At 32.2% G+C, this 15,653-nt stretch overlaps 1 protein-coding gene across 2 annotated transcripts; it reads left to right on the top strand.

The window, feature by feature from the left end:
• The first annotated feature begins 3,685 nt into the window (after window positions 1–3,685).
• On the top strand, window positions 3,686–14,948 carry LOC143058912 (peroxisomal sarcosine oxidase-like). 2 transcript variants are annotated; one of them, XM_076232391.1, is made up of 8 exons: window positions 3,686–3,935; window positions 4,332–4,483; window positions 5,012–5,225; window positions 5,570–5,752; window positions 7,119–7,268; window positions 7,704–7,853; window positions 8,129–8,204; window positions 14,522–14,948. In XM_076232391.1, exons 1-8 carry the CDS (start codon window positions 3,825–3,827, stop codon window positions 14,644–14,646), a joined length of 1,161 nt encoding a protein of 386 aa, XP_076088506.1. In that variant the 5' UTR covers window positions 3,686–3,824; the 3' UTR covers window positions 14,647–14,948. The 2 variants fall into 2 exon arrangements, with proteins under 2 accessions (XP_076088506.1, XP_076088512.1); XM_076232397.1 differs by having other exon boundaries at window positions 3,751–3,909.
• The last annotated feature ends 705 nt before the right edge of the window (window positions 14,949–15,653 follow it).

Raw genomic sequence — 15,653 nt, 5'->3', positions numbered from 1 at the left:
TTTATTTCAAAGCCAATATCTGGTACGGCTTTTTATATCAAAACCTATTTCATTATTTCAGGTGAATGCTCAAATGGTTAAAAACATTTTTCCTATTGGTTGACATTGCTTTTGGTATTTTTCAATTTTTTAGTAATTTGATGCTATAAATATTTTTATAATAACATTTTAAAAGTTAACAATTGTACTGCACCAGTAAACTTCAATTCATTTTGATTTTTTTGTTTCTTTTACAGTTCAACTTTCATTGTGATAACGCCTTTCAATCTGATAACTGTGCTTCGGAGCAGTTGTAACTCATTTATAGCAATTCTTTGTTTTGAACTGTAAAAAGACCCAAATAGTAGGATAATATCTTACTACGAACATATTTACATTTATTCTTCACACTTAAGAGACATCTAATCCTGCAATTTTGTAGATCGAGAGCACTTTGCTATATTCTAAGCACTGAATAAACCATTGTCTAGTGTCATATATGACAGCATCGATAATACTAGTCGATTAAAAATTTGTGTACTAAAACACGATTTTCGGAAGCACGCCATAGTGTTGTCGATATAATGGAATTGAAAGCGACTGTTATACAGGTGAGAGGATCAGCTAGCTATAATAAAATTAATGGTACCAATTTTGTTGCACCAGATGCGCATTTCGACAATACATGTCTCTTCAGTGATGCTCATGGCCGAAATATTTTAAATCCAAAGCTTATATAAAAAATGAAGAGCTTTAATCCAAAAGGTCCAAAAAGTATAGCCAAATCCGTGAAAGGAATCAGAGCTTTGCATGAGGGAGATACATTCCTTAATTTATAATAATTTCCATCATTTTGTAACAGCATAAAACAAGGTTTAATTTACTGCTTTCTTGGTTAGGAAAAACCTTGTCCAATTCCGGAATATTACAGTTTTGTTCCGTTCGTTTGATGTGTTTTAGCTTTTTATTAAGCCATTCGATTAGGGACTTTCGGTTTTGACTTTCCCTTAGAGTACGGTAGGAATATTATTGTTTTTCTGACATTACATTCGAGTGCTATCGTTATCACTAGTTTGGAGAGTCAAAAGTATAAAACATTGAAGAGCATAAAAAAGGTTTATACACAACTGTTAAATAAAAGGTTAATGTTATTGTATTTCAACTTTGTACTTGCAATACTTTATAAGACATATTCTAATGAGGAAAGTGTATAATATATTTTCTCCCTTTATTTGATCGAAACTTATTTAATCGTCAGGCGTACTAAATAAGTAGCAAAGTATCTTTGACGAGTTAGTATGCATTTATGTTTATACTGTACTGTTTCGTGCTGTAGCATTATATTTGCTTGTGTTTTAAATATTGTTTTATTGATATAACTGTGTTCCTATCTTATTTCATCGGTATAGTTTGCTGTATATTGGTCAATCCAACACATATTATTTCATGGTACGCCAGTGAAGCAGTTTTGTCGGTTTTTGGTTGGTTAAAAAGGTAATTGTTTTCTGTGTAGTGATTATTAAAGGTTATCATTTTTCCTTCATGCATCGGTGTTTTTTTTTGTTGGACTTACAATTCTAATTGCCAACTTGGTTTCTTCTCTCTTTTATCTGTAAATATGTTCAATAAACCTATAAATGTATGGGCATGAAAAATCTGTTTTTATCCAAATGTAACAATAAAAACTATCCTACAAAACTTTCTTTTCCATGTTGTCGTTTCGAAAATTTTATAACAACATAATCATAACGGCCTATATATTTGACAAACTAAACATCGAGATATACATTTAGACAATATACGTATAGTGTCTTGAAATATGAAATTTATTTGTATGAGGCTTGAAACGGGGGAAATGCGAGGTTATACCGAGCATTTCCCCTGTTTCGTGCCGAATACAAATAGATTTCATATTTCAAGACACTATACGTATATTGTTTTTATACTGAAATCGATCAAAAAAAAAAAAAAAAAAAAAAAAATTAAAATATGAAACAAATATTATTAAAAAAAGTGTTTGGAATTTCCCCCTTGGGGTACCATTTTGGGGTATTTCCCTATGAGCGTAGTCTAGGTGGTAAGACATTGACAATTTAAGGAATTAGAAAGTGAAAATGAATTTAATTAATAACATTTGATAAGCATGGTATATAAATTACCAATTTGAAGACATAAGAAGTTTAAATTCATAAAAGTTTGACTATTGTTACTACACGTTGTCATGGTTGTGACGTGACGTTGTAAGTAGGCGGGGCTTATAGGTGAGTTTAGGTCATTGACGTATAAAGCTAACGTTTATACGTATAGCTTTATCTGTATAGTAAAATAGCTGATTGCAGTATAAATAGTATTACATGTTAAACAAACCACAACTGCAAGTAAGGTTCTTGGCTTGGGTCAAACATATGATCATTTGACGGTGTTTAACCCATTATTGTTTGATTTCAACCCTGTCTCCCATTCAATATCTAGCAGTGCACAAGCGAAAAACACAACGTTATAATGTTATAATTAATACAACAGTTGAACTATTAATGCGGAATTCAACTTTTAGATCCTGCAGATAGAACCCCGTTTCTACAATAAATGGTTGATTTCTCGGGGGCTGAGTTATGATATATGTATCAATGATGTAGTTGTTCTATCAGTGAAATCACAAAAATACTAAACTACGAAATTCAAAACGGAAAGTCCCTAATCAAATGGCTAAATCAAATGATAAAACACATCAAGCGAATGGACAATATATAAAGTATTGGTACAGGCATTTACAAATGTAGAAATGGTGGATTGAACCTGGTTTTATAACGCTAAACCATTCACCTGTATGACAGTTGCATCAAATTTTGTTATTTTTACAAAGATGTTATTAAAACGATGTTATTAATAAAAAATAAGAAATCCGATGGGTCTTTATCTAAATCAGGTTGCATCCATCCACTCCATGTAATAGTATATCAAGTTCATGCATCTATCCACCTCCATACGATTTTTTTTTATCAAGTTCCCTCTATTTTTAGGAATTTTTGGTCCTCAATGCTCTTCAACTACGTACTTTATTTGGCCTTTTAACATTTGGTTATTCGAGCGTCACTATTGAGGTTTTTGTAGACCAAACGCACGTCTGGCGTAAATATAAAATTTCATTCTGGTATCTGTGATGAATTTATTTATTCACATCAAAGAATTGTATCAATTTTATTATGATCAACACGACAAAGAATAGGTCTAGTTACGAATGTACCAAATGGAGATTGATGGATGCAAATATCTTTATGAAGAAGACATACATAAGAAAAGTGATCGGTTTCTGTGATTTGTTTGTATATCAGATGGAGTTTCTGTTATGAAAGCCTCTTTCGTAAGACAAAATAATAAACATGGAATTAGATTTTAAGTTCCAAAATTCGTCACATCTTTCTACGGGATTGTATTGCAGTTTTGATAACATCCAAATTGACCAGTAAAAGCCTTCGGATCATAATTTTATTGTGTGTCATTTAGAAGACAACAAATATTTTTTTCTTTTAACATCACTTTGAAATACTGAATTTCTTTTATGACGAAGTGCAAAACAAAAGGCTATAAATTTCTGTTATGACAAACTATTCTCTATGATAGAGCGACCTATTATCTATGATACAACGACCGTAGAGGTCAAATAACAATCGTTTAATAAATGATTACACAAAGATAAAACTGTTTTATCAGACAGTAAATGCATCGGTGGTAATATAAAAATGTTAATATCGTTTATTTTTAGCGACTACCTGTGTGAGCTCGAGTTTACTTACACACGTATTCATTCTATAGTTGTATGTCAATATTACTAAAGGAACACTAAAATGAACAGAGACTATACTTATGATGTAATTGTTGTCGGTGCTGGAATAGAAGGGTCAGCAACCGCATACCAGTTAGCCAAGAAAGGTAAATCTACATTACTACTAGAACAGGTAAATAAATATCAATAAACGTATATAGATGTGGGATAAACGTTAATGAACAGTGACACAAAACACAAGTCAATGTATCAAGCTAACCAAGACGGGAGAATAGAGCTCTCTATGCATAACTACACATTTAAGTACTACTGCATATTGACTGTCATATTGACCGGGGACTGTCTCAAGACATATACCTAACAGATTTTTATAAGGACATTCATATAGCAAGATAATATCTTAAAAAATGAAAGACATTGAAAAAAAGTGTTTCATATACAGACAACAAATTAGATCAAACATATAAGCCCATTCAAAACTTTATATTCTTTTTCGCAAATTAAAAAAAACAAAAGCTAAAAAAAATTATTGATAGACAATAATTGAAAATATTATGTTTTCTTGCAGTTTCCTATTCCACATAATCGTGGAAGTTCACATGGCCAGACACGAATCACAAGGAAAGCTTATGGTGTGTATAAACACTATGCCGTTATGATGGAGGAAGCTTATAACTCTTGGAATCTCCTGGAAAAAGAAACTAACACTACACTGTATTAGTATGTCTTAATATTATTTATAGGATATGTTTCAATATTTTAGCACATCTTTCATTCTACTGTGTAGCTGTCTAATTGACGTAAACAAATACAATCATGTCACTTACAAGTATAAACAATTTGAAAGAATCTAAGATTTTACCTTTTGAAAAAAAGATGAATGAACTCATCATAGATACCAGGATTAATACAATACGTTCAACATTTCCTGCGCCCGAAGCGATATAAGCATTTATCTTCATCAGGTACTACCAAAGCTAAATTTGAAAGCAGAGGATGATAAGAACCGAAACAGTTAAAGAGTTAAACTTATGATAAAGTCAACATCTTTATAATTCAACTCAGGATGTAAACTTTATTTGATACCTTTTCAATATAATCTAATAAAATCATAGATACCAGGATTGAAATTACATATTTGCGACAGACGCGCGTTTCGTCTACAAACGACTCGTCAGTGACCTTGAATCAAATGAGAGGAAATAAAAGGTAAGATATAATTTTTACATAACTTATTTATGTTTAAAGTGAGACGGGAATGCTATGCGCTGGAAAAAGAGACAATACATTCATAAACGGGACTATAGAATTCTCAAAGACAAATGGGATACCAGTAGAAGTTACAGACGAAAAGGATGTAGGAAAAATATATCCTAAGATGACATTTCCAAAGAATTATGTGTTTGTTTTAGATAAATGTGCTGGGATACTCTTAGCTGATAAGGGACTACGAGCTTTCCAGGTAGGTCAATGAAAAGAAGATTAAGAAAAAGTATCAAGAAACTACAAAATAAAAAAAACCCACATCTTTAGACAGTTAAACCAAATGGGGACTAATTCAGCACTTAGAGAACATAAAGGGGTACAGCAAGTACAATGCATGATATACAGATGTAAAAATACATCTTGATAATTTTCATTCATTATTCATATTAAACTGTACTAACCTGTCATTACAGTTTATCAGAATAAATTATATTTTTTTTTCATTTATCGTTCGAAAGTATGACTTCATTAGAATATAAAAATAATTATAAAGATCATAGGACAGTTTTTAATCGTACACATTGTTTATATTTCATTCAGGATATGTTCAGAAAAAATGGCGGAATATTGAAGGACAATGAGGGAGTAACTAATATTACTCCTGGGTCAGTCATAACTGTACAGACGTCTAAAGGCCAGTATTCATGTAAAAGTATTATCCTAACTGTCGGACCATGGGCAAAACAGCTCTTACCAACGTTAGGGATACACATACCACTGAAGGTTTGTATAAAACAAGAAGATGTGGTATGATCCTCTATGAGACAACTCGCCACCAGAGACCAAAATGACACAGAATTTAACAATTATAGATCACCGTACGGCCTTGTTTTTAGAGAAAAAAGTTAAGACAATGTTTCGTAGGAAACATATTTAGAGAGTTATTACCTGTTCGGACCACAGGTTCTATGTTGCTCAAAGTCTAGACATGAACCATATCTTAAAGTATAGTAGGTACCAAATACTTGCAATGTTCACAATCATACACTTAAATGGAGTTATTTCCTTTCAGAACGATAGGTTATTCTATTGAAGAAGCAACCCAGACGGTACAAGTTGTCAATGAAATGTGGTCCAAGGCACACAATAATGACCTGTAAAATGTTATTAATGCAAACAAACTAGTACTTTTTATCTATTTGATAGTTATTGAAAAAAGTCAATTAACACAACTACCGAACTCTGCAGAAACTTGAAAACAGAAAGTATTAAGCAAAATGGAAAAATCAAAAGCTCAAACACATCAAACGAATTGATAACAACTGTCATATTCCTGACTTGGTACAGGCATTTTCTTAATCGTTTGTTGTTGATGGCAATTTGGGTTTTACTTCTCAGTTTTCATCTTAAATAGTTTTTATGCAGACGCATCTGTGTTGATTAAACTCAAATATCAGAGAAAAGTGTTTAAAGCATATAAAAAGTATTATAAGAGGGATGTAGGATATTTTAAAACTAACATTTACAATAGTATTCTTGATTTTTTACACTTATATAAATGTTACTCTATTATATGACGAAATGATTTCACTTTATAAAGAGGAACATCGACGTTCTTTTAAATGATGGGAGGTTAAAATATTTTATCCTGAGTCTTGATTTATGACAAAAACTTTAAAATTTGCATTATGTATAACATAAAATAAATTATTATCGTTACTGCTTCACGAATTACGTTTAATTTTTTAGTACACATCCCCGATCTTCTAAATCGGAATAATTATTACCACTAGGGTTCAAATGTAAGCAGGAGTTACCTAACCTGACACGTTCCCGGATCGTAAATCGATTTCTAATAGGATAACGGTAAATCCTTATTTTTCAGTGCAGTATTTTTAGGACCAAAACAAATAAGATATAACGATTGTACACAAAACGCATTTACGCAAAGAGGTTTGAAGTGTTTAAAAATTTTCAGGTTTACCAGTTAACATTTAAAATAACTTTATGATGTTACAGGCACATATGCATTAAGTATAATCAACATTGGTCAAAATGTTTTGTTATTCATTTCATAAAACATTTTTCATCTTATAATTTCTAAAATGGAATTTGTTGTTTTCCATAATCTTTATCAATTGATTTCCAGCCAATAAGAATAAGCGTATGCTACTGGAAAGAGAAAAATCCTGGAGAATATGGATTGGGCAAATTCCCAACTTTTTATGAGAGTGAAGCTGTAGATGGAAAATACAGTGTATACGGTTTTCCTAGTATGGAATATCCTGGCTATGTCAAGGTAATTATCAAATGGAAAAATATGAAATGATTGTAGTAAAGTTAAATTTATAACTGTCATCTTGAAACTCTAGATGTATCGTTAAATTAAGATCGGCAATTTTGATAAGATAAGAAATGCAGAAACGGTAATCAAAATAGTACATAAAAAACAAAGTTAAAGCAACACAATTTACAGCAGAACTCAAGATCTTTGAAGGGTATACCAATCATATTTGGTATATGATCATATTTTAATTTTTTTGACACAAACAGCTCGCTGGCGGCAAGGTTGTTACTTTCAAAAGAAGTTATCTTTAAGTATAAGCAACTTTCTTTAACTCAAATATTTCGAACACATCACTGAATAGCATTGTAGTTCTGTTCGTATATATAATTTTTATGAAAAAATGTATACTATAAACATTAATTGTTTTTTGTTTATGTTTTGTTTCAGATGTGTTTGGGATGGGGTTCTGATGTCGACCCAGACGACAGAGATTTTGTCAATGAGAAATGGGTTATTTCCAGAATCAAGAAATATGTTTATGATCATTTTCCCAATCTACATTCAGAACCAAGCATAGTGGAACCATGCATATACACGGTAATCTTTTAATAAGCACTTTGTACTCATAACACATAAAGAACTGACGAATTATCTCTTTTTTATTTCATTTATTTCAATTTTTTTCAATTAGCAATTAAATGCTATTATTAATGTTATAAAAAACGTATATCTAGAGTGTTTAATATTCATTTGGAATAATAAAAAGCATCAAGTAGAACGTCATTTCAGATATCATTGCACATGTCATGTGACTGATTATGAAATATTCGACTTAATAGTACTCCAATATTGTATTATAGTTTTTATTTCAGATGGTACCCGATGAAGATTTTGTATTAGACAAACATCCAAAGTGGCCAAATGTAATCATTGGAGCAGGATTTTCTGGTATGTTGACAATTAGCGATAATAAGAGCGAAATCATTAAGGTTAAGCGTCACCTCCTAAAAAATATTCCGCCATGTGTCTTCACACTATGTCAAAATCGTGAATATGACGTTATCGATAAAACTGCATATCAGACGACTTTACCAGTATTCAAAGTATTCGCACAACATGTCTAAAAAGAGGCTATCGGTCAACCAATTCGAGATGGTGATCACAAAACTTGTGCCATGTCGACTTTTGTCGTTCTTTCTTCTAACTCTGTTGTCACAAATAATATGTAAAGGTAAATAACAAAAGTAACGATCTCTAAGAAAAATTTAGAACAGGAAGTTCTTTATAATATATATATAAAAAAAGATGTGGTATGATTGCCAAGGAGACAACTATCCACAAAAGACCAAAATGACACAGACAACTATAGGTAACCGTACGGTATTCAACAATGAGCAAAGCCCATACCGCATAGTCAGCTATAAAAGGCCCCGATAAGACAATGTAAAACAATTCAAAAGAGAAAACTAGCGGCCTTATTTATGTAAAAAATGAACGAAAAACAAATATTTAACACATAAACAAACGACAACCACTGAATCACAGGCTCCTGACTTGGGACAGGCACATACATGAATAATGTGGCGGGTTAAACATGTTAACGGGATCCCAACTCTCTCCTAACCAGGGACAGTGGTTTAACAGTACAACATAAAAACGAACTATAAAAATCAGTTGAAAAAGGCTTAAATCATCAGATGGATAAAAATACAAGTGGACGTGGCCCGGTACTTATACATCCCGACACAAAAAGACACAATGAACAGATCTGAGAGTACTCGCAGTTATCTGACATCTAGTTCAAAGCCACTAACAACTAATAAAAAAATCATGCAACTAAGACTAAACTATCAATCCGTACACATCCAACATCCTATGGATTTAGTGTAAAGACGTCATAAACAGCCAGAGAATAACATGACCTTGTGCAATGCCAAATTACAGGTATCGACAGATTGTAGATCCATGAATATGTATATGCATATAACATACTAGTAATATTTAGTTAGCTTTTAATTAACTGATAACAAAATCAATATTTATACCAATAAAAACAATATTCAATGATTTAATTACAGTGTTGAAAAGGTAAATAAAGGCAACAGTAGTATACCGCTGTTCAAACTCATAAATCCATGGACAAAAACAAAATCGGGGTAACAAACTAAAACTGAGGGAAACGCATTAAACCTTTTAGAATAAGTTTATTTAAAGGAGCGACAAGTTTACATGGATCATTTCTAAATTTCCGGGCACGGTTAACAATATTTCCGTAAAAATGAGGATGTGCTATCCCGTTTGAAATAAGTTTTCTACAGATACAACCAAATTTCAAAACCAAATCTTTATATCTATGGAAAAATTTAGTAAAGGTTTTAAGTATTTTATGGTAACAATATGCCTGGTTTAATAATTTACCAGTAATACATAGGTTGCGTTCGTTAAAATAAAAAACGTCACAACAGACACGGGCATACCGAACAAGTTGTGAAATATAAACACCGTAAGATGATGCCAAAGGAACATCACCATCTAAAAATGGAAACTTAACAATAGGGAACGAAAAATCGTCTCTTTGTCGTAAATTTTAGTGTGGAGTTTCCCGTTTAAAACCGAAATAACTAAATCCAGGAAAGGACAGTTATTACCGAATAAATTTGATTTATTTAAAGTAAGTTCCTTGGGGTAAATTTCCGCAGTATATTGAAAAAATTCTTGATTATTTTACGAAAAAATATCATCAAGATAACGGTAAGTGTTATTGAATTTATCAAATAAATGCAATTTCAACGGGTCTTTACTGAGTTTAGTCATGACATGTGATTCGTAACAGTACAAAAACAAGTCTGTTATTAAATGATATCAAAAAATCTAAGGCTAAAACACATCTAATGATAGAAAACAGCTGTCATATTCATAACTTGGTACTGGAATTTTCCTGTGAATGAAGTCCGTATTGTATGAAGAAACATGAGTGTAACGTATTTAATGAGATATTAGTCCTAGTTTTTTTGTTTGAAGAGGATACAGGCCATCAATGAACTGTGGATGACAACGGGTCTTTACTGAGTTTAGTCATGACATGTGATTCGTAACAGTACAAAAACAAGTCTGTTATTAAAAGATATCAAAAAATCTAAGGCTAAAACACATCTAATGATAGAAAACAGCTGTCATATTCATAACTTGGTACTGGCATTTTCCTGTGAATGAAGTCCGTATTGTATGAAGAAACATGAGTGTAACGTATTTAATGAGATATTAGTCCTAGTTTTTTTGTTTGAAGAGGATACAGGCCATCAATGAACTGTGGATTACTGAGTGACAGAATGTCATCAATATATCTGAAATTGGATATATCGATGTAGCCGAAAGAAATAAAATTCCAGTGTTGTGCCCGGAATTGCTATTGTATGGGTTTGTTTGTTCAAACATTATAACAAATGCGGATGAAGGTTGATTTATCCCATCTTACGCTACCATTGAAATTTTGTGTCAATGATCTCGTATATTGATGGTCATATTATAATTGTTTTTTATCTCCGGTGATCAACTGCTTTGCATGATGCTTTTTAGTAATTATTTTTTTAAATTTAGTGATTTTTAAGAATGAGACCTATCTTGGAAAAGAGGTGAACTGTACCATAAGGACATTCAAAACACACAATTCGAGAATAAAATGATAACACTATTGCAAAAAACGACGAAGAACATATAGACAAAAAAAAATTGAGTAACACGAAACCAAAATATAGTGCTTAACTAAGTACTTCGGACGAGAGAGCAGTTCCTGCATCATATGGTCAACCGTCGTGTTTCGCTTTAAATTACAAATCGGCTGAAAATAAACATTCGGTGATCAGTTTCAATGGCCGAAAAGAGGGAGGGATGTGGTTAGGATAGTAAAAACATTCCGTCGTCATCTGTGAAGCAGCTTTTCGGATGGAGTCATATTATAATATGTTTTTGTTAAAGGATAGAGTATTTAGAACGACCATGAGTTTCAGATTCTTTATTCCACATTGTTAATAATTAACACATCAAACAAATGGACAACAACTTTTATATTCCCGAATTGGGAAAGGCATTTTCTTATGTCTAAAATGGTGGCTAAAACATGGTTTTAACCAATTCAATCAATCCACCATTTTCTACATTTGAGAATGCTTGTGCCAGGTCAGGAATTGACAAATGTTGTCCATTCGTTTGATGTGTTTTATCAATTGATTTTGCCATTTGATTAGGGACTTTCCGTTTTGAATTTTCCTCGGTGTTTAGTATTTTTGTGATTTCACTTTTTAGCTCACCTGGCCCAAAGGGCCAAGTGAGCTTTTCTCATCACTTGGCGTCCGGCGTCTGTCGTCGTCCGTCGTCGTTAACTTTTACAAAAACCTTCTCCTCTGAAACTACTAAGCCAAATTGAACCAAACTTGGCCACAATCATCATTGGGGTATCTAGTTAAACAAATGTGTGGCGTGACCCGGTCAACCAACCAAGATGGCCGTCACTGCTAAAAATAGAACATAGGGGTAAAATGCAGTTTTTGGCTTATAACTCAAAAACCAAAGCATTTAGAGGAAATCTGACGGAGTAAAAATGTTTATTAGGTCAAGATCTATCTGCCCTGAAATTTTCAGATGAATCGGTCAACCCGTTGTTGGGTTGCTGCCCCTGAATTGGTAATTTTGAGGAAATTTTGCTGTTTTTGGTTATTATCTTGAATATTATTATAGATAGAGATAAACTGTAAACAGCAATAATGTTCGGCAAAGTTAGATTTACAAATAAGGCAAATGATCGAAATGGTCAGTTCACCCCTTTAGGAGTTATTGCCCTTTATAGTAAATTTTTAACAATTTTTCATAAATCTAAGTAATCTTTGACAAAAATCTTCTCCTCTGAAACAAATGGGCCAAATTAATCCAAAGTTGGCCACAATCATCTTTGGGGTATCTAGTTTAAAAAATGTGTGGTGTGACCCGGTCAACCAACCAAGATGGCCGCCACGGCTAAAAATAGAACATAGGTGTAAAATGCAGCTTTTGGCTTATAACTCAAAAACCAAAGCATTTAGAGGAAGTCTGATGTGAGTAAAAATGTTTATCAGGTCAAGATCTATCTGCCCTGAAATTTGCAGATGAATCGGTCAACCTGTTGTTGGGTTGCTGCCCCTGAATTGGTAATTTTGAGGAAATTTTGCCGTTTTTTGGTTATTATCTTGAATATTATTATAGATAGAGATAAACTGTAAACAGCAATAATGTTCAGCAAAGTTAGATTTACAAATAAGTCTACATGACCGAAATGGTCAGTTGACCCCTTAAGGAGTTATTGCCCTTTATAGTCAATTTTTAACCATTTTTCATAAATCTAAGTAATCTTTTACAAAAATCTTCTCCTCTGAAATAAATGGGCCAAATTAATCCAAAGTTGGCCACAATCATCTTTGGGGTATCTAGTTTAAAAAATGTGTGGCGTGACCCGGTCAACCAACCAAGATGGCCGCAACGGCTAAAAATAGAACATAGGTGTAAAATGCAGTTTTTGGCTTATAACTCAAAAACCAAAACATTTAGAGGAAATCTGACGGAGTAAAAATGTTTATCAGGTCAATATCTATCTGCCCTGAAATTTTCAGATGAATCGGTCAACCCGTTGTTGGGTTGCTGCCCCTGAATTGGTAATTTTGAGGAAATTTTGCTGTTTTTGGTTACTATCTTGAATATTATTATAGATAGAGATAAACTGTAAACAGCAATAATGTTCATCAAAGTAAGATTTACAAATAAGTCAACATAACCGAAATGGTCAGTTGACCCCTTAAGGAGTTATTGCCCTTTATAGTCAATTTTTAACCATTTTTCGTAAATCTTAGTTATCTTTCACAAAAATCTTCTCCTCTGAAACTACTGGGCCAAATTAATTCAAACTTGGCCACAATCATCTTTGAGGTACCTTGTTTGAAAAATGTGTCCGATGACCTGGCCATCCAACCAAGATGGCCACCACGGCTAAAAATAGAACAGGGGTAAAATGTAGTTTTTTGCTTATAACTCTGAAACCAAATCATTTAGAGGAAATCTGAGAAGGAGTTAAATTGTTAATCAAGTCAATATATATCTGCCCTGAAATATTCAAATGAATTGGACAACCGGTTGTTGGGTTGCTGCCCTCCAATTGGTAAATTTTAAAGAAATTTTGCGGTTTTTGGTTATTATCTTGAATACTATTATAGATAGCGATAAACTGTAAACAGCGATAATGTTTATCAAAGTAAGATCTACAAATAAGTCAACATGACCTAAATGGTCAATTGACTCCTTAAGGAGTTATTGCCCTTTATAGTCAATTTTTAACAATTTTCATTAATTTGGTAAATTTATGTAAATTTTTACCAAATATTTTTTTCTATTACTAATGTGCAAAGTTCATTATAGATATAATTGTAAGAAGCAAGAACGTTCAGTAAAGTAAGAACTTCAAACACATCACCATCACCAAAATACAATTTTGTCATGAATCCATTTGTGTCCTTTGTTTAATATGCACATAGACCAAGGTGAGCGACACAGGCTCTTTAGAGCCTCTAGTTCGTAAATCTTAGTTATCTTTTACAAAAATCTTCTCCTCTGAAACTACTGCGCCAAACTATTCCAAACTTGGCCACAATCATCATTAGGGTATTTAGTTTAAAAAATGTGTCCGGTGACCCGGCCAATCAACCAAGATTGCCGCCATGGCTAAAAATAGAACATAGGTGTAAAATGCAGTTTTTGGCTTAAAACTCAAAAACCAAAGCATTTAGAGCAAATCTGACAATGATTAAAATTGTTTATCAGGTAAAGATCTATCTGCCATGAAATTTTCATATGAATCGGACAACCCGTTGTTGGGTTGCTGCCCCTGAATTGGTAATTTTAAGGAAATTTTGCCGTTTTTGGTTATTATCTTGAATATTTATATAGATAGAGATAAACTGTAAACAGCAATAATGTTCAGCAAAATTCATTATAGATCATTATAAATAGAGATAATTGTAGCAACAAGAATGTTCAGTACAGTAAGATCTACATACACGTCACCATCACCAAAACACAATTTTGTCATGAATTTATCTGTGTCCATTGTTTAATATGCACAAAGACCAAGGTGAGCGACACAGGCTCGTGAGAGCCTCTAGTTATAGCTACCTAAACCTCTCACTTGTTACAGTCGTAGTAAATTCTATTATTTCACTTTATATACTACAATTTCTACATTTCAGGACATGGCTTTAAACTTGCGCCAGTTGTCGGTAAACTTTTAGCAGAATTAGCCATTGGAGAGACCCTATCGTACGATATAAGTCCGTGTAGATTAAATCGTTTTATCTTTCAATCTAAAATGTAACTTAGAGTTAAAAAATAAAATACATTTGATTTGTAATGATATTAAGATATAACACTTACTATCTATTTACTTGAAACTTAGAATTTAATTGCATTATATAGTGTTTTTGATCTAACTTTATTTATATCTTTCTCTACTCGTATGTTGTATTTTGTATTATGTATTATATTTTATTACATAAAGAACTTTATATATACATGTATATATCATTTGTTAAAATTCTTATATTGGTGCATGTAAAATTATTTGTATGTATCTTATAAGCTGTATTGCTTTCGGAATAAAGTATTATTATTAAGAAATACTTTTTTGAGACAATATCAAGTTAATGTTTCTATGAACAGTTCTAAGACGGTTGCAATGGGTAAAAGGTGATTCCATTGAATTTCTGTGTAAGACAATTGTTTTTTTCAGTGAAAGATACTTTTCAGTCAGCAAATGTTAAAAGATTTCGCAACATATCGACACAATGCAGGATGCAAAAGTCCTGAAATTCAATTACATTGCACGCACAAATAAACAAGTATTTTGAAATAATAATAATTTCCAATCACCTTATTTTTTTCTACATTTGCAATGCAGCACCCTTAGCTGTAATTATAAATAACTGGATAGGTCATTCAGTTATTTATAATTACAGCTAAGGGTGCTGCATTGCAAATGTAGAAAAATTTTAGGTGATTGGAAATTATTATTATTTCAAAATATTGTGCGTGCACTAGCCGTCATATAGTTCGTGAGCATGGATTCCCTACATACATTACATTTATACATAATAGTCGAATGACTAATTAAAGTAAAGAATGGTCTCAAATTGACTAATTTTATTATTAATTTAACAAACTGTCAAACTGGAATTTTCTGATTTAAACAGATTGTGACTTAAAAGGACAAGTATAGTTATTATACTGTAAATAAAGACACTTCGTCAAAACATCCCGGTTATTGTGGTCTAAATATAGCTATATATTTACTGATGAATTAATAATGTTGTATCGATTTAAAAG

This window comes from Mytilus galloprovincialis, chromosome 1, assembly GCF_965363235.1.
Source record: "Mytilus galloprovincialis chromosome 1, xbMytGall1.hap1.1, whole genome shotgun sequence".
NCBI lineage: Eukaryota > Metazoa > Mollusca > Bivalvia > Mytilida > Mytilidae > Mytilus > Mytilus galloprovincialis.
The sequence above is the reverse complement of the archived record's forward strand: the minus strand, read 5'-3'. Positions and strand labels throughout refer to the sequence as shown.